This window comes from Dermacentor albipictus, chromosome 9 (genome assembly GCF_038994185.2).
Source record: "Dermacentor albipictus isolate Rhodes 1998 colony chromosome 9, USDA_Dalb.pri_finalv2, whole genome shotgun sequence".
NCBI classification, from domain to species: domain Eukaryota; kingdom Metazoa; phylum Arthropoda; class Arachnida; order Ixodida; family Ixodidae; genus Dermacentor; species Dermacentor albipictus.
The window spans coordinates 10,010,259-10,037,431 of NC_091829.1; the positions used below are offsets into that span (position 1 = coordinate 10,010,259).

Here is a 27,173-nt window from a genome sequence, read left to right on the forward strand (position 1 = left end):
GAAAACACTGCATCTTTGGTGGCTAATGCTAGTGAGAGTGACTGCCATTACCAAACCACTGAAGTTGAGAAAGATTTAGGTCTTAAATGCCGTTAGAAACTCTGTGCTGCTAGGCTCTAAGGCGATACTATGCTCTTCTGCCTATGGCAAGCCAGAGGGTGCCACAGAGAGAGTACTACATGACCATACTTAGTGCAAAAGCTGAAAGCTGTGTGTCATTTCCTTACGAAAGCCTTGTAAAAGTGGCCCTGCAGCATTTATTTTAGTTTCAAGTGCATCGTAAGTTGCTCTTTATTATGCATTATTGACTACTCTTGAAAAATATATGACTATTTACATCACCAGAAGCTGGTTCTGAATTTTTTTTAGACAGGAGTGATGCCATTACTTCTTTCTCATATTTGTCATTTTCTCCCTCTGTGAAACTATTAGCGCCTGTTTTCCATCAAACCATGCTTTAACTCAAATCATGAAAATTTACTAGTTGTGCTAGTTATGAAAAGTTACTTCAGGTACCAACAGATCAGATATCTAATCTGTTGGTACCTAAGGCCACCCTTGTGAAAAACTCCTGTAGAGCACGTTTACTGCTTTTAATCTGTTAAAGTAGGAGAAAATCCAAAGATGTGCTGTTGACTTAGGTATACTAAACACGATCAAGCTAAGCTGTTAGTCTGGACAGCAAGTTCATCGGCAATTCACTCTCGTGCAAGGTGTATGTCCAACTAGGCTAAACAGGTATGGCACAGAACAATGAAGAAATGCAATATCTGTATGAATATGACATTTTCTGTGAAATTACTAGCGTAGTATTATATTAGGAGGCATGTTCCAAATGTAAAGTGAGATCCTAAAACTTCCATGGATCAGTATGCAAGCTAAATTGCAATGCATCAGTTTTGCTGAAAATCAAAGCTCTCGATGTCCAAGGCACACAATGTCAAAGAAGGAACTTGATTTTAAGAGGAAGCTTTAGCTCGGGGGCTCTTGTGCAAATACATGGGAAAGGAGAAAATGTTTTTCTAACCACTGCACCAACTTTGATGAGGCTTGTTACATTTAAAGGAAAAGTGAAAATTTGGTGGCCGTAGGAAGCAGATCTTTTATATACGCCATCAAATTTTTCATAAAGATTGTTGAAAATTGCAAAATAAAAAAAATTATACTATGAATTTCTATAATTCAGCAATGAAAAATTATATCGTAATTCTGTAAACTCCACGTATTAATACACCCAAAGCAAACAAAACTTATGTATTATACACCCCTGTGAAACATATTACTAATTTGTGTATAGGACTTCTGCAAAACCCTTGTAAACACTGTAACAAATCCACGTAAGCTATAAAGTAACATCCCCAATTTGTCCGCTTTAGATCTAACGTATGCAATTTACAGAACTTCAATATGTTTTTGTTGTAGAGTTACCAATTTGTAAACTTCGTGCTTCTATATTTTTGAAACTTGGCAATTTTCGGCCAGCTTTGCAATACATTTCAGGCCCTAAATAAAAATATTGTGTCCTACAATCACTACAATTTAACTCTTTCTCAAAAGCAATAAATTTTATTCATATCGGTCTAGTGGTAATCTCACAAAAGCATTTATACATTTTACACATATTTTTATAGGCGGCTACAGAGTTGGGCTTGAGCTAAAGCTTCCTCTTAAAAAATTATAGTGGGCCTGCGAGCATATTGAAACCACCAATTTCTGCATCACAATGTGCTCCTTGCATTATCCCAAGGTGAATGCAAACAGAATGATAAAAACTGATACTGCCAAACAAGAGTTATTCAACTTACAAATTCAAAATCAATGCAGACAACAAAAAGAGGCATAACCTTTCACATTTCACTCGCCCAGTGAGGACCTACGCTGCTTCCAATCAAAATTTGGCTTACAGCCCACAATATTGCAACCTTTCTCCCCTTTGTATCCTTCCCTGACATGGTGGTGCCATCTAGTTAAAGGGCCTGCAAATGCACCTTCCCACACAGATTAAATTCTATAAATAGCCATCAGATGTTTGTCAGAAATATACAGGACGAACTTTACCCACCGTTCATACCCACGTGCTATATGCAAGTGCTTATTTTTGCTTTATGTTTCGACTGTAGACGGTTGGACAGCGCACCAAGTGTCAGTTGCCAACAAAACTTGTGTTGCACAAATGTGGGTCCTCTTCATATCTTTAAAACGCATAGGACATTTTTATTTTTAAGGTTGTTATTGTATGTATACATCAACACCCACAATATATTTTTCATGCCCAACAAATCAAAACAAACAGATAAGTCATGTGCCTTTGTATCACATGCGCTTCTGAAAATTGTTGATGTATGACGCTGAAGTCAGTGTGGAAAGTGATTTTTAGAAGCAAATTCAAATATCAAATGCTCTTACTTCAGCACTTTCACTGGCGCTGGAGGCATCACCAAGTCCTATAATAAACTAACATGTAATTTTGGGTTTCAGGGGCCCTTTAAATGGAAGCTTTAGTGCAGGAGCTCTTATCTAAATACATGGGAACATAGGAATTGTGTTGCTCACCACACATTGCACTAAGTCTCATTAACTGTAGGGATATATCTTCAATTCATACCATCAGGCCTTTTAGAAACGTTATTAAAAACTATAAGAGTTCAAAAACTCAAATATCAACTTTACTGCTATGTAACTCAGCAGTAGAAAGATCATAATTCTGTAAACAGCAAATAATAATACATCAAAGGCGGACAAAATTCATATACTATTACACATCACTCTAAATATATCACCAGTTCGTGAATTTGACTTTTGAAATACCCTTGTAAACATTGTAACAGTTTTGCCTAAGTTGTAAATTAATATATCACATTTGTCTGCTTTAGATGCTCTAACAGATATAGTTTACAAAACTGCAACTCGTGTTCTTGGTGCAGAGTTATGGATTCATAAATTGCATGCTTTCAGATTTTTAAACTACCGTATTTCAACAATTTTTGAAGAAAGCTGGAGGTTCTAACTCAAAATTCTGCTTCCTACACTTGCTGAAATTTAAATTTCTCTCTCAAATGCAACAAATTTCGTTAAAATTGGTCCAGCAGCATCTCATAAAAGCATTTCTGCATTTTCCATGTGTATTTGCATAGCGAAATCGGAATTTCCCCTGGCCAAAGCTTCCTCTTTAAGTAGGGAACAGCACAGTGGCCCATGATGTCAAGTGGTCATTGACACAGTGTAATGTTGTGCCCATGTTATCTCATCCGTGGCTTCTTGGGGCAGCATATTGCAGCACGGTTGGAATACTTCAGTGTGCTGACCAATCCACCACTGCAATGTGTGCTGAAAGAACCCGCATGCTCAGTCAGCACCATGCAAGCACATATTGTGTTGGCAGAAGCATTATATAGGAAGCCATGAGCAAGGTCATGCAAGGTATTTCCGATTTCTTGGTTCACCTTAAAAAAATCAATTTTTCAGTTAAAAACCAGGCAAAATAATGCTACAATCTTCAACTATATTTAGTAATGTCTACAATATCCAAATATCATGAGGATATATGCAGCAGTTAATGAAACTGAAAATAAAATTATTTCTTGTCTTGTGAGAGCATGAAACTTAAGAGTTTGAAAATAGTCACTCTGTCTAGTAGCGAGGGTTCGTTTAGGTTGAGTCACGTGACCATATGATAATTTGGGGGTCCTGGGTCCTCTGGGCACAAAGGGCACACCACCCACAACCAAGTCCGAGGCTCCGACCCCTTCACGCAGCTACGACACAATGGGCGCACACCTGGTGTAGAGGCGCGCACTAATTCGTGCAATGATTGGACACCGGGCACTGCTCGCCGCTCTCCACAGCTGCTCCTGCTCGTGGACTGCAAACATGCCTTGATCAAAGAAGGCGAGTGTTGCTTCTATGCCATGTGCTGGAAAAGCCAAGGATAGGCAGCGCTACCGTAATCTAACGGAAGAAGAGAAGTAAGAACGTCTAGCTCGCAAACGTGCAAATGACGTGGCACAATGTAATGCTTCGTACCACAATTATTTCCCTTAAAGGACGTCTCACCAGGCCCCACAGCAAAATTTTTGTTATACGCTGGAAGTTATGTGTCCTTTAGGGAGCATTCTGCCACAAAATTTTCGAAGTCGGCTCATTAGTAGCGGAGATAGACATATTTCAGCGCCGCAAACCCATGATTTCAGGAGGCAAGCTCCACTGCCACGCGAGACACTCTCTCCACATGCCCCGTCTAGCCCCCCGCAAACAAAATTCCTTCCCTGCGTTCTCCCATACCAGACCTCAAGGATCACATGATGCATACATTGCAGACCCCGCCTTTTTCTTTTTTTCCTCGCTTTCATGTGGCACAGCACACTTCCGCTGACAGTGTCACGTGCGAGATATTGTGGTTGTCTCATTTCACGCAGCGCACAGTTTTGCGCACTGTGCATGCAGACACCTGACTAGTGGTATAAGTGAGTGCTACACAAATACTCAGGCAGGCACAAGCAGATGCATCACAGAGCATGATCCCGTGCTGGAACACGGTAGAAAATTACACAGTTTCAGTGTCTGCGTGCGCGACTACACAACATGGCAACAAGCAAACGAAACAGAAGTACATATCGCTTGCTGTGCTGCGAAGTGAAACAACAACATGCAGACATACGGTTTGTGTGTTTTATTATTTCTCTAAGCTTTAATTTGTCTATTCAAGCAACATATTACACAAATAACGGATGTTGCCTTCAATAATTCTCGAAGCCACGTGTCACCACGAGCAACATCACAGTGCAAACACGTGTACGTAGGCACACTAGCACATGTACATCATCATCCGGTTTGCAGCTCAGTGGCCGCGAGGAGAAGGGAAAACGGCGTTCGGTTTGAAATTTCAGGTCTTTCCACGGTGCGTAGCGATGTAATACTTTGCAGACATGATCGCTGTCGTGCAATGTATGCTCTGCACTTGTCAGCTCAAAATGGCCAGACCTGGTGAGGAGCCCTTTAAGAGGAATTATTGTTTTTGCCCATGTTTTTTAATTTATAGACCACATTCATCTCCCATGTAAATGGATGACGCTCAGTATGTGTGAAGATTACAAAACACTTCAAAATTCCAAGGTGCACAATGATTAGTGCAGTAAATGCAATGAACGAATAAGATATTTTGATACTAAAGTTGATCTTGAGGTACCAAACTTGGCATAATTGACATTAGTGTGATGTCATGATGCCAAACAAGTTCGCTGACGTGTAGCAACAAGGCTAAGTATGATGCTGCTCATTAAAGAAATGCGTGCATTTATTCTAGCTCTACTTGCAAGTAGCAGCTGCAGCAATAACAGGTATGGAGAGAGCCAATGTGTGATGACATCATGACACATCCAGCACCTAGGTACCAAAACCAATGAATAGAGACAGCCTATATAATTAATTTAGGACACTCTGGCTCTTACCGGCATTTCGTTTTTTAAGGGCCTGGACGTTCATTTACCAAGAGGAATTGACAGATACATCATGTCAGTACTTGTCAAAAAGTGCTGTCATAGACCTTTGTTTTCTGCCCATGTCATTAGTCACATTACGCATATTTAGTTAATGCTATTATAGTACTGTAGCTTGCCAGTCAACAAGAAGCCTTCTACTGCTTACCTTTACATTATATTCATGGTCATGCTACATACATGAGAATATAACCTATATAGATGTATTTCCGTTGAGCACAGGTGTATATTAATAAACATGCTTCTAGATCGACAAACAGTTTCCATTTTTCGAAGAATGTCTTACTTTAACAAAGGGCCACTGCTTTACGACTCTCCCTCCTTGTCTTATCATTATTGAATTACTTTTTAGAGAGGTATTGACATGATATTATAGATTATTCATTTTTTTGCAATTATTAACGGCCCTAGAGCTCTAAACCCTAGAAAAAATTCAGTGCCCTTCCACTCTGTGAAGAAGGATGACCAGCAAAGCTGTGTATGTGGGCCCCCTAATGGCGAATTGCACCTCCGCCGCGGTTTGGCCCAGCATTGAACTATCTTCTGGATCGGCCCATGTATATGGAGTACTTAACGCCTGCTTCACCTTTGCCGCCGGTTAAACCGGTATTGCACTATCTTCAAGATCAGCCCCTGTATGGGGAGTGCTTAACGCCTACTTCACCTCCGCCGCGGGTCGGCCCGACGTTGCACTATCTCCAAGGTCGGCCCACGTATGGAGAGTTTTTTGCTTACAAGAATGACACGAAAATTTCCTTCGACGGTAGAGGTATACAGCTTCGCTGTAAAAAATAGTGAAAATTCTCAGAGCGTTGTAAATAACTTAAAATAGTGGCTTTTCTGCAGCCAGTTTTTTTCCGTTTCTCAGAAGGATACTGTGTTGCGATGTCATGACACTGTATGTGATCACGTGGAAGCAGGACATCATGAAGGTTTGGGACTTGCTCCAGCTTGCTTTGTTGCCCGCTATGCTGCTACATGGGCCCTCACAACGGGTAGCAGCATACGAGGAAACCAAGCGAGCCGGAGCAAGAGTCAGAACATTGCAACGTCCTGCTCCTACATACTGTGTCAGAAACGAGAAGAAAGGGGTTAACCGAGGGGCCCGATTTTTATTAGTCATATCACAAGAAGCCAACAAACACTGACACCAACGGCAACATAGGAGAAGTTAGTTGTGCTTAATAAATGAAATTAAGAAACGATAAATTAATGGAAATTAAAGTGAATGAAAAAACAACTTGCCGCAGGTGGGGAACGATCCCACAACCTTCGCATTTCGCGTACGATGCTCTACCAATTGAGCTACATACTGTGTCGTGACACAGTGTCCTCCTGGAAACAATATCATAACTGGCTTTAGAAAAGCTGTTATATTAAATTATACGTGGCACCCTAGGCTTGTCACAATTTTTTCTAAGGTTTAGAGCTCTAGGACTTTCATTTAAATGACGTATGAATAGTAAAAAATATCCTGGCAGTACCCCTCCAAGCTTCACGACTTGAGATCATCCTTTTTTCTTAGGCAAGTCTTGCTTTTTTTGAATCACCAAGATCAATTCTGCCAACTGCTGAATGCTTGTAACAAATAATGTTGCCACTGCCCCTCTTTCCACAATGCTCTTGAGCAATTTCAGAGCTAAGTTCTAATTCAATGCCTATCTTGTATGGCATAACCACTCTTTACCAGATGTTAGTAGCAGACATTATGAATATGCAACAAGCATTTTGGAACCATTGTAAAGCGAAGCTTTCATGAAGCAGTTAATGAAATGCTCCATATTTACACATTCCATTCCTGTGTTATTTACATAAAGAAAATTGGTGCAGACATGTGCTCTCGCACAACCAGGTTACACAATATGAGAACTCTATATTGGCTTTTATTTCTTCATTTGTTCTTATTCTAAAAAAGCGAAGCTTTCATGAAGCAGTTAATGAAATGCTCCATATTTACACATTCCATTCCTGTGTTATTTACATAAAGAAAATTGGTGCAGACATGTGCTCTCGCACAACCAGGTTACACAATATGAGAACTCTATATTGGCTTGTATTTCTTCATTTGTTCTTATTCTAAATGTCCTACCGGCTTCTTGGCCAATCACACACCCTCTCCACCCCTTTGGGTACGAGCCATAAGTATGGAAGTCATCATCATAATCAATCACCAGGTGATATTCTCAAACAACTAGCTGGCGTTGGCGCATTAGAAGAACATGTACGATGGTGCTGTGCTTGGGGGCCAAGGTTAAATTCCAGCATCAAGCATGTACTTCTTTTTATTTTTATTTTTTTTAGCACACGCTATTCAGCAAGTCGGCCAGCAGCCACTGTACGCAAAAGTACGGGAGGGTTCACAAAGAAACCTTTGCTCTAAAAAAGACACACTTGAACCAAAAAGTGGTGTTATGAGTTTATTCTGGAGATCTCAAAAATCCAGGATTGCACACTTTGAATAAACAATAAAAGATGCACTGTGCGTACACTTCATAGCCAATTTCTCACATCAGTGCACAGAAGTTTCACAAGCTTTTCAAAACGCTTAGCATTTCTTAGGCTGTGCGTTACTTGCTTTTGCTGCGCTTGTCAAGCTATTGAAAAGAAGCTTGTCAAACAGCTTTGATAACAGACATCACTTTTTCCTGGACTGCTCAGGTTTTCGGCACACATGTCACAACAAATTCAGTTTGACTCAAAGCGCTTGTGATGACAATACTGTCAATAAATTGCATGTGGGAAGCATCTGAATGCAGCTACCAGGGAGGAAATATAAAGGCAGATGTCTCAAGAAGTGCCACAACTTGCAAAATGGGCACAAAGCACTCTTAAATGCATAATGCCTAGTCCATGGGCCAGCCACAGACAAGGCATATTTGCACATGCCCCGACTTTGTACTAGAGACTAAAGGTTAGAAACCAAGTCCCGAGAATGAAAATAAATACAGGAGCAGTCGCCATACCTTAAAGGGACACTAAAGGCAAATATTAAGTCAATGTGGACTGTTAAAACACCACTCCAAAAACGTTGCAGCACTAGTTTCTTGCCAAGAGGCTAAGTTTAAGAGAAAATCGCATCTGAAGGGTCTGCATACCTTTAGCGCAATTCAAACCCTCTGTCCGCAAGCAGGGAGTGGTGACGTTGAACATCACTGTCCTTTACTGCCGTTGGTGAATAAAACGGATGCCAAACAGATGGCACTAGGTTTTTTTGTGCAAAAATGTAAATGCACGGCCATGGAGAAACTGAGCCAAGACAGACCATTGAATGCGCTGCTGAAGCTGCTCTTGGTCACGTGGCGTGAACCGTTCTGGCATCCCGCAACATTACATGGACATGGAATTCTCTGCTACTTGCAGTTTGTACATGTTTTGCGAGACAGCAAAACCAGTGCAGCACTAAGTGATAATGAAACTACTCAAATGCAAACAGAGCAGAGTCAAGTGAAAATTAAACCTTTCGACCACCCTTGTCATTGTCAAGGGTAACGTCAGTTCTTTTTTCTAAATATCAAACAGAACTGGACAAGTAGCATTTTATTCAGTCTTATATTGCAATACAGTGTTCTTTTTATTACAAGTGGTTGAGTACTAGTGACAAAATTATGAGGAGGAGTGCCTTTGTCATTGGGCTTGTGCTTGAATTTCCCGGGCAAGTCTCAAATTGTGTCCGGCATTTACCTCAATTGATCTATTACTAAATCATTGTTTGCAATAATATTGGTGCCTTCGACATTCTCGAGCATTAATCTATCACTTCAGCTTGACTTAATATTTGCCTTTGGAGTTGCTTTAATATGTGACTCAAAACTAGAAAAGTTTCGCATATCATCTTTTTACTGCACTTACAACAGATCAGGGTACTCCTGAAAAGCAGGATATGTTGCTTATTACCTTCAAGGGGATTAAAAAAGAAAGAGGTCAACAAACAATAAAACCTGAGTGAGATGCCCTATATGCATTATGTTCTTGCAGTTTATGAATCCCAGCTGTTCTCACGACTAGCATTCTTTTCCTCAAAATATATAATCCCTTTCTTTTGTAAGCGATTTCTGAATGGGTACATATCTCCCATCTAAATGTTTCTCAAGCATTCATCGCATCCATCCACGCTGCACCAAGGGCCCGCTCGGTGCAGTGGGGGCTGCAGGAAAAGAACCTCTCATTCTTGGAGGAGAGTAAAAAGGTGTGAAAGAAAAATTGAAAAAAAATCAAAGAATCGAACATTCGAGCATACTGACTGCTCAGATTCTGCCTAGTAGTAGTAACCTCGTAGTAGAAAACCCTGTGTAAAAAAAGGAGAACACAAATTAAAAAAGAGCTGCACTGCAGGCAACACTCCTAGACATACCAGTGGTACTAGAAGTCGTTTGGGGACTTCAGCTAGAACGTTGCCTTCCAATCTATGTATCAGCCACTGCAAACAACTATGTGGTGCAGTGCCTTGGGTGTCATGGTGTCTCAATTTAAATGCAACCTGCAGCTAGCTACCTGTGTGGCACACCTTGTGCTTGCCTTGGGCTATTGAACCAGCAGCAACCCAGAGGCACTGAACAAAAGAGCCTGCATCAAGTTTGCTTAGCTACACGAGTGACACCACAGTCGTCCGCACATTCTATCAAAGGGTGAATTCCAATGTCCCCATTGGCAACAATGGACACATGCTTGCCATGGGCTTTGGGCACACTACAGCAAAAATACTCTGGAGCCTCTATCCAGGTTCATGGCTGTGATTTTCCTTTTCTTTTTGATCAAGTTTTTCATCTGCCTTGATCCAGACAAGCTACCACACAAGAGCATACACACAACCAAATATAAAAAGCCACAATCAGGATATTGCATGCAAATACAATTTCTGGTTGCCCTAAAATGTGGACTGTAATTAACTTGCACATTCACAACACCAAACCAACTTCATCATTGTGCTGACAGCAACATCTTGCAAGAGCCTGCGCACGACATGCACGCCACTATGGTAAGCTTGATAATTTCAGTGTCAATTATTCCTGTTCAGAACCTCACACTCAAAAATGCATGACCACTGTCAGCTCTGTCTCTCTCTCTTTTTAAATTTCAGTCTGAAACTTTGTCAGTATAAAATCTTTAAAATCAGTGGCAATGACTGACCATGCACTGAAGTGCCAGAATATGATGACTTTACACAAACGGAACATCATTCTGCAAGTACATCCTGCTAATCCTACTTAATGCAACTTGACCAGTGTCACTTAGCTGATTTGATGCTGAGAAAGCATGCAGTGTCTTTCTTGACTCTACTCAGAAATTGTTCCTGAATGAAAAGGCCAGTACTACATTACTTTTTTTCAGCGATGCATACAAAGCCCATACTCCTAGTTCACTGTGAGAAATTGTGTGCAAGCAAATTGTTCTTTGACAGTGTAGCAGCCAAACATGTTGAATGGTGATGGCACAGAAACACTGTCAACAACCATAAGGACAGCAGATCACCCATTACGTAGAACTGAAACTTTATCGCTACTTATACTTTGATCCTGTTTCCACAAGTTACAAGTAAGGTTAGTAGCTTGTTTCTTTACAACACACAAAGTCCCAGCACACAACATGCATTAGTGAACAGACCATATGTTAGCAAAAACATTGCTGCGGTACTTCCATCATACAGACATGCTGGCTTTTATTTAATATTTGTATTGTTTTTACCTCATATGTGTACTAGCACATCACCCCCCCCCCCCCCCCCCCCCCGCCTCCCAATAGAAGCAAGCTTTGGGCTGCAAACCTAGGAACACCACAAAACAAACAATGCCTCCACTTGTTATGCAATGACCTTTAAAACACTGTTGGCAACCCAAAAAATGTATCGCAAAACAAAAGGCAATGTTAACATCCTATGTTTTCAGCCAATGATGGTGAACCTCCTAATAGCACAGCCAAATGGCTCCAAACACAATGCACAGCCATGAACCTGAAGAATCTAGGCTATTAGTGAGGAATCCAGTAATATCTATGCCATAGAAACTCATCTGAACTGTGCAAGGCAATACCACTCTGACGGTTACAGAGGCACAACACAGAGACTGTACACAAACAAGCGTACACAAAGCTCATTTCTTTAAATGAAGCTAGCACACAGAAAGGAAAGGCCCCCTCTAGGGCGGCCGGATGGCATCATAGATGCTGGTAGACACATGTGGCCTGCCAGAAGCTGGCATTATTCGGTAGCTGAAAGGTCGGTTATGGTTACTGCAGCAGCTAGCATGTTTCCCTCCTTTAGTTCAGTCATAAGAGCACAGATCTTGTTCCTCAAGTGTGTCAATAAAGAGCAATCTCATGATTCATCAGCATCAATGTTCAACTGTAAGAAACACTCCAGCATCAAAGAAAACCTAATCTAAATGCACAAGCACTTTTACTGTGCTTCTGGTGTTTAACTTTTTTCATGCTCATGGCAATGTAAGCGCTAGATGCTTGCATTTGTGCTACTACATGCTACTTAATCTTGCACTTATTCCAGGTACTTCATTTATTTGACATTTCCTGCCACTTATACGACACCAATGAAGAGCTTGTCCCTCTCTATTTCGTGGTAGAGGGCTTCTGGCAGTACTTTCATGACATGCCGGCAGGATGCACAAGGGAGCACTGCAAGGTGCGTAGTTCCAGCTATGACTTGCAAGGACCAAGGAGACAGTATAGTTCCAGAGGCCTATTTTCGGCCTCGCATCACATTTGGCAGATGTTGGCTTGACATGTTTAAACCTTCAAGCCCTTCATCAAAGTAAGCTCAGGTGAGCCCCTTCATGCACCCACTGCAGTACCTGAGTGAACACATTTCTTATTTTACGTTCACTCTCTGCCGCTCATTGTATGAGTGCAATAAAACTGGACAGACTGCATTTTCTAGCCACTACTTGTTCCAGCGAAAGGTACCTGATTGATTGTTTGATATGAAAAAAAGAAAGAGGAAAGCCCAGGAAATCGTTCTTTTCTTCAGGCAGCCTCCTCATTTCTAATATGGCGGATATGCCATAGCAAACAGTTAGAGCTCCTAGAAATATGAAACTTCAGAAATGTCTTACGAGTTTCCAGTAACGTGACAGCAGAAATAATGAATATGTAAGAACAAGTGGCTCACGATGGTCAAAACAACAAGTACCTGTTGCTCGGATAACCTCACGAAAGATAAAAAGCAATAGCTATGTACTATATGATGACTCACCTCTTTGTACTGTTGGAAAAGGCACACTAATCATTTCAGTTAAAGCCTCTCACTGTGTCACTAGCATAACATTGGCATTTTAAGTCGAGAGGAGAGAAAACCAGCACAGCTCCCGAGATGCCCGGCACACAAAAGGTTAAGAATGCCTTGCACAATCCAGATGAGTTGCACAGAGATCAGTGGGTTGCCCACTTAGATGAGCAGGCCATGGTATCTAGCCCGAGGGTACTTGGTTGTGAGCTGAGGCCACTGGACCACAAAGTGATCTGCAAGGTGGTACAGGATACGGCCCGATATTGACAGTGTCTCGACTCGGCAAAAGCTCTCCACAAACACCACCATTGTCTTCTTCGTACCCAGCACCTGTAAAAACCATAGGTGAGGCTGAGCCACACTGTTAAAAAAAATAGATAATAAGTGCTCAACATCACAGGACTCCAAGACCCATCCATTGTTTCCACTTGCTCAATGAAATGTGTATTGGGCATGCATAATGTTTAATGTGAGACAGCTAAGAGCAATCCATTGAGAACATTACTTCCAAAGATGTGAAGCCTGACCTCAGGCTCTTCATCAATGACACACTATATTAGCAAAAAGGTTGTGTGTTAAAGCTTTGTCCTAGCAGAACATATTCACCTATCTGACAAATCAGTTACAATTCACCATCCAAGCATTGTTTCAGAACACGTGACACTCAGTTACATGCTAGCAGTCAGATCTCTTTCTACGCCTGCATTCCATTTTCATCGTTACCATGTATCCAGTGCTCCTGTCTCTATCTGACTTAATTAGACAACAGCAGCTTAATGAACAATTCATAGACTTCACTACACTATATTCCATTTCCTATGTGAATTTACCAAAGTTCACAATGCTTTACACATTGTTTATATCGCAGCAGCACTGCATAATTTAAAACTGCCATTAACATTAGTATCCCATTTTCTTGCACAATGTTGGAGGCCTCAACAATGCACAATGATTAATATGGAACTCACAGCCAGCAAGAACGACATCAGCACAATTGGCACACATGTTCCTGGGCCATTGCAAAGAATCTGAAAACAAAGAAAGTGTCCCAGTATAAATTACACATTCATGCATATGCTGACCAAAGCTCCATACAGACAGCCTACCAGTTAAGACTGTTGCAAGTAAGAAAATGTCACAAAAGGTAGGCCACATTTTTACTGTACTAGTGTGGAAAACCACACACTTTCCTTGCCTGTTAAATGCTCCAAATTGATTGTCTGGAAATCTGAAATCTGGGCAAAGTTTGCTTATATACTACCTAGGACAGCAGAGGTACCACAGCTTAACATAGATGCATAATCAATGGCAACAGTCTAAGCTTTCCGAAAGGCAGTATCAAGAACAGAATGAAAAAATGCTCGTGAACAGTGCTCAGAGTCACAAAGTGCATTTTTTTTTTTTTCTCTAGGCTGCCTACCTGATGTAGCTGACAAAAATTTCACTTATAGTCCCACCCCTATAAATCCACCTGACCATTACACCAAACAGAACATGAAATGTGCTTTTATTTTATTTTGGCAGGACACGCTGCTTGAATGGACACCGAGTGTTTCCCACTTAAAAGTGTTGTATCGACGACAAAATGAATTTCAGCCATGTGTTCAAGCTAGAGCACTGCACATGCCCGAGCATACCCAAAAGCCTAAGGCCTGGCCTGGCTAAAGCATAGCTTTTGGAGGGCCCAATCCAGGCACAGGACCACTCACAAATGGGTCCAGGTTGAGTTTTCGAGCCCACGTGGGCATTCTGCATATATCCAAGGCATTCTGTGTGAAGCTAAAGTGACAGGTTGGAAAAAACTTGCTCTTAATTACCGTATTTGCAAGTAATGTGACCACAAATATAATCTGAAGGAGGACTTTCGATGTCTCAGGAAAAAAAATACATATATATAGTATTGCGATAATAACACAGAGTTATGCCAGAGGGTTTTTTTTTTTTTTTTTTTCTGACGGTGGTGAGCTTGAATTTCACCTCCTCCAGTACACATCGGCAGACTTGGAGTGATGCCTGACACCGGCGAAAGATGCCAAGAACGAGTGGGGCTATACTAATCCAAGTAAAACCAAATTAGGAAGGCCCACTAAGCTTGGACAAAGACACAACCCTCACCAGAACAGAAATTGGCCTCCCTGGTACAATATTCAGCCACAGCCTCCCTGATGATATCTACAATTAACCAATGGCCCTCAGTCCCCAGCAGCTGTGGAGCACCTGACCAAGGCGGCGGTCAGGCCTGTAATACAGCAGAGGGTGCTAAGAATCCCTGTGTCCGGACAGGCCGCCAATGGAAACTGACCCTCGCAACGTTTAACTCCTGAACCCTCTCGAGTGAGGCTAGCTTAGCAGGACTCTTTGAGGAACTATCAGACATTGTTTGGGATATTATCGGCCTTAGTGAGAGTAGAAGAACTGGTGAGGCTTACACATTGCTAAATAACAGCCATCTCCTCTGCTATAGAGGTCTCCCTGACAAGAAGCAATAGAGGGTAGGATTCCTAATCCATAAGAACACAGCGGGCAACATTCACGAATTCTACAGCATTTACGGGAGGGTAGCAGTAGTCGTGATCAAACTTAATAAGATGTATCGATTAAAGGTAGTACAAGCCTACGCTCCAACATCCAGTCACAACGATGAGGAAGTAGATCAGTTTTATGAAGATGTTGAATTAGCGATGAGAAAAGTGCAAACTCAGTATACAGTAGTAATAGGCGACTTCAATGCAAAAGCGGGGAAAAAGCAGGCAGGTGAACAGGCAATTGGCAACTACAGCGTCGATTCTAGAAATGCTAGAGGAGAGGTGCTGGTAGAATTCCAGAAAGGAATAAGCTGAGAATAATGAACACCTTTTTCAGGAAACGTAGCAACAGAAAGTGGACCTGGAAAAGCTTGAATGGTGAAACAAGAAATGAAATTCATTTCATACTTTCTGCCGATCCCAGCACAGTGCAGGATGTAGAAGTGATAGGTAGGGTAAAGTGCACTGATCATACGTTAGTGAGGGCTAGGATTAACCTCAATTTGAACAGAGAAAGAGTAAAATTGGTCAAGAAAGAACAGCTTGATTTAGAGGCAGTAAAGGTAAAAGCAGACAAATTTAGGCTGGTACTTGCAAAAAAAATATGCAGCCTTAGAGCAGAGAAATGATGGTGATGAAATAGAGGTAATGAATGAAACCATAACGAGGCCGGCTTCAGAGGCAGCTATTGAAGTGGGAGGCAAGGCACCAAGGCGACCAGTAGGCAGGCTCTCCCAAGTAACAAAGGACCTCATAAAGAAACAATAAAGAAAGGAAGTGTTCAACTCAAGAGATAAGATAGAATTCACGGAACTGTCAAAATTGATCAACAGAGCGAAAATAAGTGATCTTCGAAATTATAACGTGAGAAAGACTGAAGAAGCCGTAAAAAATTGGCGCAGCCTGAAATCAGTGAGAAGGAAACTTGGCATAGGACAAACCAAGATGTATGCACTGAAAGATAAGCAGGGTAATATCATCAGCAATCTCGAAGGTATAATAAAAGCAGCAGAAGAATTCTATACTGACCTGTACAGTACCCAGAGGAATCGGGAGTATTCTATACGAAACAATAATGAACAGTATACAGAAAATCCTCCTATAACTACAGATGAGGTCAGAAGGGCCTTGCAAGGCATGAAACGGGAAAAAGCAGCAGGAGAGGATAGAATAACAGTCGATTTAATCAAAGATGGAGGAGACATAATGCTAGAAAAACTGGCGGCTCTCTAAACGAAGTGTCTATCAACTGCAAGGGTCCCAGAAAATTGGAAGAATGCAAACATTATACTAATCTACAAAAAGGGAGACGTTAAAGAACTGAAAAATTATAGGCCCGTTAGCCTAGTCCCAGTGTTATGTAAAATATTTACCAAAATAATCTCCAATAGAATAAGGGCAATGCTGGACTTTAGTCAACCAAGAGAACAGGCTGGCTTCAGGAAGGGATACTTTACAATGGATAACATCCATGTCATTAATCAAGTTATCGAGAAATGCTCAGAGTACAATAAGCCTCTGTATATGGCTTTCATAGATTACGAAAAAGCATTTGATTCAGTAGAGATACCAGCAGTCATAGAGGCATTGCGTAATCAAGGAGTACAGACCGCTTACGTAAATACCCTGGAAAATATCTACAGAGATTGCACAGCCACCTTAATTCTACACAAGAAAAGTAGGAAGATGCCTATAAGGAAAGGGGTCAGACAAGGAGAAACGATCCCTCCAATGCTATTCACTGCGTATTTGGAAGAAGTATTTAAGCTATTAAACTGGGAAGGTTTAGAAGTAAGGATCGACGGCGAATACCTCAGCAACCTTCAGTTTGCCGATCACATTTTTTTATTCAGCAACACTTCGGACGAGTTACAATAAATGATTGAGGACCTTAACAGGGAGAGTATAAGAGTGGAGTTGAAGATTAATATGCAGAAGACAAAGATAATGATAAATAACCGGGCAAGGGAACAAGAGTTCAAGATCGCAAGTCAGCCTCTAGAGTCTGTGAATGATTACATTTACCTAGGTCAAGTAATCACAGATAACCCTGACCATGAGAAGGAAATTCACAGAAGAATAAAAATGGGTTGGATCACATACGGCAGACATTGCCAGCTCCTGACTGAAAGCTTGCCATTATCATTGAAAAGGAAAGTATACAATCAGTGCATTTCACTGGTGCTGACATATGGGGCAGAGACTTAGAAACTGACAAAGAAGCTTGAGAACAAGTTAAGGACTGCGCAAAGAGCGATGAAATCAAGAATGCTAGGCATAACTTTAAGAGACAGAAAGAGAGCGCTTTGGATCAGAGAGCAAATGGTTATAGACGACATTCTAATAGAAAAATAGAAAAATGGCACTGTGCAAATCATGCAATGTGCAGATTAAATAACCGTTGGACCATTAGGGTGACAGAGTGGATAACAATAGAAGGGAAGCGCAGTAGAGGACAGCAGAAGACTAGGTGGTGCGACGAAATTAGGAAATTTGCAGGTGCTAGTTGGAATCGGTTGGCGCAGGACAGGGGTGATTGGAGATCGCAGGGAGCGGTCTTCGTCCTGCAGTGGACATAAAATAGGCTTATGATGATGCCAGAGAGAAGCAGAAAACAATGCATAAAAGGGGATGACCACAGGGTGCTTGATTCATCATTACTGCAAAGTGCCATCACAAAATATGTACAGTGAAAGAACGAGCGTATGCACAATTTACTATTTTTCTCTGCTTGAGATGTCTCTTTCAACCAGAACGGTGTCGTCCTCCATTCTACCAAAGTTGTTGTACAGACAGCGCTTCAGAAGTGCCCGCAGCCGAACTGAACACGGCAAAGAGTGTTCAAGTAATGGTGTTCGAATACGGCTCTGCCAGCAGTAGTGATTGCAATGGCGCCTACAGGTTTAGTTCACCTCATTTTGAAGCGGCAGGGAAAAAAGAAAGAAAAGAAAAAATTAAATTAAAAAAAAACCAACTCATGAGCCATTCTACTCAGTGAAGGTGGATGACCAGCAAAGCTGTGTAGCAAACGACAAAGAGGTGACACAGGGTTTTGAACAAAAATACTAACACATTTATTGTCTTGACGAGTGATCATCGTAACAAGAGGTACACACATACATTTATTGTTATATGTTCGCATTAATTCATGTTATAAATTCGTTATAACCCACCACAGTAGCTTAGTGGCTATCTAAGCATGAGTTCGCAAGATCAAATACCGGCCGCAGTGGCCACATTTCAGTGTGGGTGAAATGCAAAAATGCCTATGTCTCATGCATTGGGGACATGTTAAAGATCCTGTGGTGGTCAAAATTAATCCGGAGTCTCCCACTACAGCGTGCCTCATAATCAAATCGTGGTTTTGGCACATAAAACGGCAGAATTCAATTCTACGTTCTTTATACACATTCATTATATACATTCATGTTTTCATTTCACGATATATTGAGGCAAAAAGTTTGAGACCGAAATCATCGCACCGACTGGCAGTGGGCCAGTGCCATCAGCGCCTTCGCAAAAGGAGGGGCAGTATGGGAACGCTGGCATGATGAGCACCATCGGAGCCAGCTACGGAAGATGACAACGAAGGCGCGAGCAGTGGCACGAGCACAAGGGGCAGCACAAGCCATTGCTGATGACAATGGTTTTTGCTTGTACACATGAAAATTTTGAGGAACCGTAGCCATAAACAGCTTCACTGTAAAAAAATTTATATTCATGCCACAAACATGAATATAATGCAAGGCGCATTCTAAGGCAAGAATTTTTTGAAAAGAAAAAAACTTGCATTAGATTCACAAATATACAGTACTATAGCAAACAAAATAAATGCTTGAAGTTTTCATTATTTCTTGTTTGTACAAAAACAAACTTCCCTCGAAAGCAAAAAGAAAAGGTAGAAGTAGCCCTTTACACAATTTGACTCTTACCACATTTGAAACAATTACTTTATTGCAGTCGAGCTACTTTACTACTTTTCTTATTCGTTGTACCACATTGAAGAGTGCTTAATGGTTCATTCCCCACTCACATGCATGTAAGTGTGTGTGATGTTAAATGATGTCCTTAATTCCAAATGAAAAAGGAGAAAATGCAGTTAGCTATGATAGCTTGGGTCATACTGTGTTTTGTTACTGCCTCCTTCAATATTTTTGGCCCAAGTTAGAATATGCTTGCTTTCGATATACCCCCTAAGCTATGGCAGTTACATAGCATGTGCACATTGAGTTATTTGCTTCAGCAGAGTCGGGCTTGGAGTCACGGGCTAGGGCTGAGCTTCCCCTGATGGGCCAAAGCTGTGAAATCAGATCTGTGCAGTGCTCTAATTCAAACCACAATAAAAAATACTTCCACTTTACATCCTGCACACTACGAAGTACCTTTTGAGCATATAATACCTCTCAATATATCAAGTTTTTTTTTCTACAAGTACTATGTAGTTAATAACACTAAATAATGCATACAACCAGACACATAAAAAAGACAAGGTACAGAGTTACTCCCAACTGTTAATTTGGGGACGCTGCCTTCAGATATATAGCAAAAAAAAAAAAAGTGTTTGCAGAACCTGCAGAAATAATAAAAAAGAAAAAGATTCACATTTTTAAAAACAAGAAAATTATTTTACTAATGTTACGGCTGGTGGAACAGTATTTGTCAGAGTGAATGGGACTACAGAACAAATTGCTCTTTAAGGCATTCGAAGGGGAAAGGATGCAATTATGGGTACAAGTGGCACATGTGGAAAGAACATGTAGATGGCTGCGATGAGTCACAACACTGTAGGAAATCCACGGTATCACTAAGGCAGCACTGCTGCCCCCCATCCCTCCAAGATTATTGTCAATGTGTGCAAGATAACTATAATGCCATTCTACAACAAACTCGCCATGAGCAGGTGGCCACCACTGCTTTATCACGAGATGCAAAAGGTCATGGTGTGTGGAAGGTATAGAAAAGCTATGCGAGATAATAGTGGATTAAAACAAAATGCAAGTGGTTAACTAAAAGATTATTTATATATGTATATATACAGAGCGAGACAAAAGGACTGAAATGCACTCACAATTATATGACATAGTAAGGAAGGAGTAATACAAAAGCAAAAATTATCAGCCTAGTTTATTTTTCTTCTATCACATTTTAGTTGCCTGGGAGAGCTATCACCAATATCCATAATATCATTAACAGATTTAGCAGTCCAAAGATGGTACTTCAACTGATCTGTTACGTTATATTTGGTTTATCAAGCATCTTGCTATGCTAAAGTGACCTGACAGCTCTTTCAAAAGTGTAGTAGGCAAGTTATCGTGGCTTAATGTTTTACATTAATACTTCTTTAATGTTTGAGCCGCAAGATGTAAATACTCACAACATCTGGCGAATGGCGCAAAAGGATGGGTGCTGACGCCAAAATTGCATAAACTGTTGTTGGCACCGTAGTCAGCCAGGACTGGTGCAGCTCTCGACTCCTTGGAATACGCTCGACAACATAGTCGGAAGGTTCTTCCGCCTGAAAAAGTGATGTCAAGTTGCATTGTCATGCAATGAATAAGCTACTAATTTCATCCACAGGCATTACGCTCTAGAACCATTTGTTGTTGTTTTTTTTTATTCTTTTGTTTATTCAGCCTTTCACAATGCCTGCTGTACTCGGGAATTTATGCAGGACCAGAGCATGTGAAACAATTACTTTCTTTTATCACTTGTCACAACTGGTCGCTTCTAGTAATAATGCAGGTGTGGCACCATTTATGGCCAATTATATACGGTACAAAAGAATCATACCAAAATTGTATTGTCCACTATCGTAATGATACCATGTGATAATAGTACTGCACCTTTTAATGGCTTTTGCACCTTCAAATCTTTGCACTGCTGTTTATCTATACCATATTTAACGTCAAAGTTTGCAGGGGCATGCAAGACAGTTTACTGTGCATGTGTGATGTAATATGGCTACTTCAGCATGGCCGATCACGTAGCATCAGCGCCGTATAAGTCTTAATGTTTATCACTGCCAAAAGAAGGTAACGTTTGCTACCTCAGGTCCGTCGCTGGCGTCCTTTTTGGAAGAGAGGAATCTCAGAAGCAGCACCTGTGACGACGATGCAACTCTCCACATCTCTAATTGTTTGGCTTTATCGGCGCTCATTGGATCCGTTGTGGCCGTCACGTAGACTCGAGGGCTGTACGACGTTGTCGATATGTTCTCCACCAGCTTAAGCATCTCGAATGTGTGGCCGCCTGCGCAACAAGGTAGACAAGTTGAGACGTAAAGGAGAGAGGATATCATTCACAGATTCTGGCGCACTACAGCCCGTTGCTTACGCGGCACCGACGTGGAACTAGCAGCGCCCACTGAGCAACGTTCGCACTTCGGGCGTGACGGTGTTCATCCGAAACGTAACTGCTGGCAGATGGTCGCACATTGCTGCGTATTCTCCAGGTCGTTAAGGGGCAATGCTACCGTCGCCATGGGCGACACGCAGCAAATAATGGTCGTAAAACGTAAGATTCTTATCATAGCTGCCGCGCACAAACTATCAGCACGGATTTCTTAGCAGCAAAGAGCGCGAGTGACCGCACAGCGTCCATGCAACTCGTGATGCCCGAAAAGAGCGACAGCGAATATGTAGCATCGTCTGTCGATTGTGCGTTGTTTACGGATCGGCACAGTGTCGTTGCGAAATTATGCGGACGGCGCTTACCTGATCCTAGCACAACCATCAGCTTGGCAGGTTTCTTGCGGGGTACCTTGCATGCTTCGGCGGTATGTCTGATTCTAACTAAAACCCAGACAACTCGAAAGAGCAGAATGATTGCCAAAGTGACGATCAGGTGTTGGAGGTAGGTCGCGTAGGCAAACGTTTCCATCGGATGCGTGTGATCAGCGTTTGCTATGGCAAAACTGAAACTGGCAAGACGACGTCCACGTAGTTACTCTTTATCAAAATCCTCGCTCGGAGGCGCTACATCTTTTACTCTCGTCGGCTTTGTCGAGCGCTACTGACGCTTTCTAACTTGATGTGCACTCAGTTGCAGCGCGCTGGACTTAGCTGCAGCGCATCATTCCGCACGATCCGAGACGCAAGCGTATGTACTACGTCCATGGGGGTACGTCACTTCGCAACTGTAGCCATAGTGGTGTCGCCCCGGTGCGAGAGTTCTACGCAAGATGCTTTAAATATCTAGTAAAAGCGCTCAGGAATATTTATACATCTTTAATATTAATTAAAGCATTAATATATAGTTAAATTAGTTAGTCAAATTACTTTACATATTTAGTTACCGATCACGCCTGAGCTGCACCACGTGCAGTGCCTGGCTTGGAGAGTTTCAAACATGAAGGAAAAGACGGTCGCACCGGCTGAAGGCGAGCAGCCTGCAAAAGAGAAGAAAAATGAAGGAGAAAAGGAATTGGAACTTGTGAGTGAATCTTACAAATATCAAGTGTCTCACAAGGCACCGACTAACAGCACTTACTTCGCGAACTGTTGTTCTTTACTCGTCATTAACATGCGCCTCCAAATCTTGCTGTCTCACTTCGCGCACGTCTGTGGTGCACTTTTTTTCTGCGCATCGAACAAATATAATTTTACTATTCTTGTAGATGTGTAGAATTGTCGTTTTTCTCATTATGCGGCGCTGTTATGTGGTGTTCGGAAGAGCGCTCGCTTGTCGTCTGATTGTCGTTCCTTGCTGCATGTTTTCAGACAGAGGAAGACAAACAGCTTCAGGACGATCTGAACCTGCTCGTTCATCGCCTCGTCGTGAGTGTTTATTGGTCTGTCTGTGCGACTCTTACGCTTGGGTAGTCCTGTCTTTTTCTTCTCTTTTTCTTTTTTTTTTTCTTCCGCGGGCTCTCAACATATTCCCCATTGGCGCGAACAGGAGGATGACATTTCACTGTACCTCGGTGCTCTCGAGAACCTTCGAGCTCAGATCAAGGCCTCGACCACGTCGATGACGTCGGTACCCAAGCCCCTGAAGTTTCTCAAACCCCATTACAAGACGCTGCAGGAGGTCTATGAAAAGATCGAAGAAGAAAAAACGAAGGTGAGCCTGCGAAATCGATTGACTGACTTGTCAGAAATTGTTCAACCTGCAGTATTATTGTCTCCGTTCGCTGCAGTGAATGAATGTGCGAATAAAACTTATTTTGATTCTTGCAAACCGCGTTCGAAAATCAGTACTGTAGTGCCGAAACAGGACAGCAAAGTAATGTTAGTTTCAGCTAGTTGCCTCGTGCAATATCGTAGCCATAAAAAATTGCTGCTGTGTGAGAAGTGTCACTTTGAAATCAACTGTCTTTTTTGCTTGCCTGATGATGATATCAGCATAACGTACTGATTTGCAGACTTCCTTTGGCAAACATTTGCTCCTTTCAAGTTTTTCTTTCACTGGCAAAACACGTGCAGTTATTTATTTACCGACTGAATATCCGAATTGTACAGCTCTCTGACAATAAAATATAGCCTGCTGCTACTAATGGTGATAAATAAGTTCAAAATTTTAGTTCTTGTTTATCCATTTGTTGAAAGGGGTGCATGTTGTGAACTGGCTCAGGTTTAGACAGTAATAAGGAGCCTGTGGTTGGCTTGTGTAACACTCATAAAGTATGTAAGAAGCAGGTTGGCTGGTGACACTCATTAAGTATCAGTGGTTGCTGACAACTAGTTTTTCATTTTACAGAGATTTTGTGCTGACATTGTATCCATCTTGGCAATGACTATAAGTGAGGAACGGGAGTGCCTCAAATACAGACTTCTCGGATCGCGAGAAGAGATTGGCTCCTGGGGCCATGAATATGTGCGGTGAGCATTTTTTTTTTTTTTTTCTCAGCTGTCATTGCCACAAATTCTCTTTCAGGATTGCTCAGGTAGTATATACTGCAAAATTTTGCAAAGATGCAAGGTGTTAAGAATGAAATGCACAATCTTTACTTGTGTGGGGGCTATAAATTTGGGTCACATACTCTTCAACTATGCACCAAGCTCATAAAGCTTTTGAAACCATTGTGGGACGTAAAATTACCAAATGGGACATTGTAGATTCTAAGGCTGCTGCACCACTAAACCACAATTCACGCATTACCAAGTGTGCAAAAATTTAGTCGCGGAAGTTTTTTTGTGGTCGACTTGTTTCTTTCACTAAGCAATTGTGTGGCAGCACTAAAAATAGCTGTCTTTTGGCATTGAAGCAAAACGCAAGTACTACACTTGTTTGTCCTACAGACAAATCTCAATATAATGAATCACGCAGGCCCGCTGAAAATAATTCGTTATTTCGAAATATTGTTGTAATGAAAAACTTGCCGTTATAAGCCAGTGGTCAAACTTAGGAAATAAAATGACGTACCTTGGCAGTAGATGTGTGTGCAGACGAGCATACTCTCAAATAAAAAGTTTCACTCCCTTCAAAGCTGCTTTATTTGGAGAAATCAGTGATTTTCTTCCGGTACATGCAGCCTGCACGACCGATTAGGAATGCGTCTACATTCCCACTCGCAGCTGTTTCCTCGTAGGAGCGAGTTGCAACTCCTGGTGTAGCTTGACAATCTTGTCTCAGTCTTTCAAAATGGTCGCGACAGTTGATGAGGCAATGTCACGCTGTCTGCATACGTCGATTTCATGCAATAAGTCCAAGTTGTCCTGCAGCGAAAACGGCTTTCGCTTCTTGGCGCTGTCGTTAGCTGCATTCATTGTTGGATCTCCCACAAACTTCGCCACAGCTTTGTGGTGACGATTGTGGTGGAGCAGTTGGCGCTCAATGTGGTGATGATAATAGCTACTGCACTCGCAGTTTCTGTTTCACGTGAGAGTTGCGGCACTGTTACTTTTAGCTGAATTCGTAATGCTGAGGTTATAAAGGGGAAAATAAATTATGTGCTTTATTCTGAAATATGCGCTGTATTGAAATTCGTAATTCTGAAATATTTTTACATTGAAAATATAGGCAATCTGGGGGGTATTTTTAATATATTCGTAAATTTGAGAAATTAATAATGTGGGGTTCATAGTAATGAGATTTGACTATTATTTGTCTTCGGCCTAGTAAAGAACATTGACAACAAACCCCGACATGTTCTTGAATGAGGCATGTGTTTATGCCTTATCCAGTTTAATATTTTTTATGATTATACTTTGAGCTAAATGCCTTGTGAATAGATTTCGTATGTGCACGCTAGTTGTCTTTTCCAAGGTGACTGTTTGGGCATGCTGGTAGGACATGAATGCCGCTTTTTGCACACGAGACGAGGGCAAAGAAGAGGCTAAGGCACACTGCGCTCGTGTGTCTCAGCCTCTTCTTTGTCCTCGTCTTGTGCGTAAAAAGCTGCATTCTTGTCTTCTCCCTTCTTACCTAGCTGGTAATGCATGTGTGGCAAATTGGTTCAGAATATCCTGAGGAGAATTTGGACTTGATGCTGTCTCAACTTCGTGCTGATAATACGGCAACGACTGCAGGCACTTGGCAGGTGAGATCGCCCAGGAGTGGGTTGAAGTCGACGAGGAAAGGCGCAAGGCCCTGCTCGGTCTGGCCAAGCAGATTGTGCCGTACCACATGGCGCACAACGCAGAGGCTGAGGCTTGTGACCTGCTCATGGAGATCGAGCAGTTGCAGCTGCTGCAGGAATACGTCGACAAGGAGGCCTTTCCGAGGGTTTGCTTGTACCTCACAAGGTATGTGCAGAGGCATCAGCTGCCTTTGATGAAGCATATAGTAGCAATTGTACCCCAAAGCAGTTTCATCCGCTTTACCTTTAGTTAGTATTCCATGTTTGTTTGTCTACTTGCTGCTTTTAGCAGTTGGCATATTTAGTGTGTAATACCCAGAAGGAACTGCAACAGCTCAATGCAGGATACCATATATACAGAATGCATGAGCCTGCAATACACAACAGCAAGAGATTAATTAAAAATATGTCACCTTTGACTGCTACAGTTACGTAAAATGATGATTCCCAAGATGATGAATGTGAGTGAATCAGGTCATGGCTATGGTGAGGAATGTAAGAAACCATCAAAACAAGTCTAAAGATGCTAAGATGTTCCAATGATTGCAGTGGCTGCTTTAAAATTACTGGTTGGTCAAGTGTTATGTGGACAGAATAATGGCGTGTGCATCTCGCAGCACTTTCTAGCAGAGATACAGAAAAAGACAAGTTATCGAGAAGAAAGGTGCTTCTGCAGGATTTCTTTACATGTTAGGTGTTTTCTGCATTTTGTAACTACCAAACAACTTCCTGCTCTGCTGCATTCTTTGGAATGAACAAATCCGGTTTTTATTTTTTAAACTGATAAGTCTGAAGCCTAGTTATGGCTGATGCTCTTTGCACTGCTTGTGCAATCTTGAGAAGATGTCATTTTTGCTGGCATGGTGTTAGAAGGGTGTCTGCAACCTTTGCGCATAAAGCTGAGACTGAGTCCCTCCCTAAAAAAAAGGCATTAAACATTTATAAATCAGTTGTGCAGCTCCCCGTCCAAGTAGTCTTCTTTGTAGTTTATGCACAGGTCCCAACACTTCTTAAGGTCTCTGAAGCGACCAAAAACACAGAAAGCTCCTTTTTTGTCATGGCATATTAAATGGCCTCAGTGCTCTCCCTTCAGTGTCCTTTTAGGGGTCTCCTCACATGTGGAAACAGAAAAAAAAAATGCATGGAGAGAGGCTAGGTGAGTATGGTGGATGCAGAAGTGCAGTTTTGCTATGCTTGGCAAAAAGTTGTGCTTTGCTTGGGGCAGTTTACGGTCTTGCATTATCGTCTAGATGACTGCATTGTCCACATGCCTATAGACCAGAGCAATAATGTTGCTGTGCATCACACATCCATTTGGACACACATAAAAGTCTGGATTCACCGTCTGCCCTTGTTGGATGAAAAACTATCCACATCTGTTTTATACTTTTCTGCTGCAC

General features: G+C 41.7%; 2 protein-coding genes across 2 annotated transcripts in view; one reads left to right on the forward strand and one right to left on the reverse strand.

Annotated features, from left to right (window-relative positions):
- Positions 1–11,580: 11,580 nt before the first annotated feature.
- Positions 11,581–22,397, reverse strand: Alg14 (ALG14, UDP-N-acetylglucosaminyltransferase subunit). Its single transcript, XM_070525360.1, has 5 exons — positions 21,968–22,397; positions 21,301–21,503; positions 20,629–20,769; positions 13,698–13,757; positions 11,581–13,059 (listed from the first exon to the last, which is right to left on the reverse strand). Exons 1-5 carry the CDS (start codon positions 22,131–22,133, stop codon positions 12,889–12,891), a joined length of 741 nt encoding a protein of 246 aa, XP_070381461.1. The 5' UTR covers positions 22,134–22,397; the 3' UTR covers positions 11,581–12,888.
- A 132-nt stretch (positions 22,398–22,529) lies between these two features.
- Positions 22,530–27,173, forward strand: part of Rpn1 (regulatory particle non-ATPase 1) — a 64,764-nt gene continuing 60,120 nt past the window's right edge. The window contains exons 1-5 of the mRNA XM_070525358.1: positions 22,530–22,685; positions 22,973–23,029; positions 23,151–23,315; positions 23,952–24,073; positions 25,724–25,939. Of these exons, the coding sequence (XP_070381459.1) occupies positions 22,602–22,685; positions 22,973–23,029; positions 23,151–23,315; positions 23,952–24,073; positions 25,724–25,939 (644 nt within the window). The 5' untranslated portion in view covers positions 22,530–22,601. The remainder of the gene's footprint in view (positions 22,686–22,972; positions 23,030–23,150; positions 23,316–23,951; positions 24,074–25,723; positions 25,940–27,173) is intronic.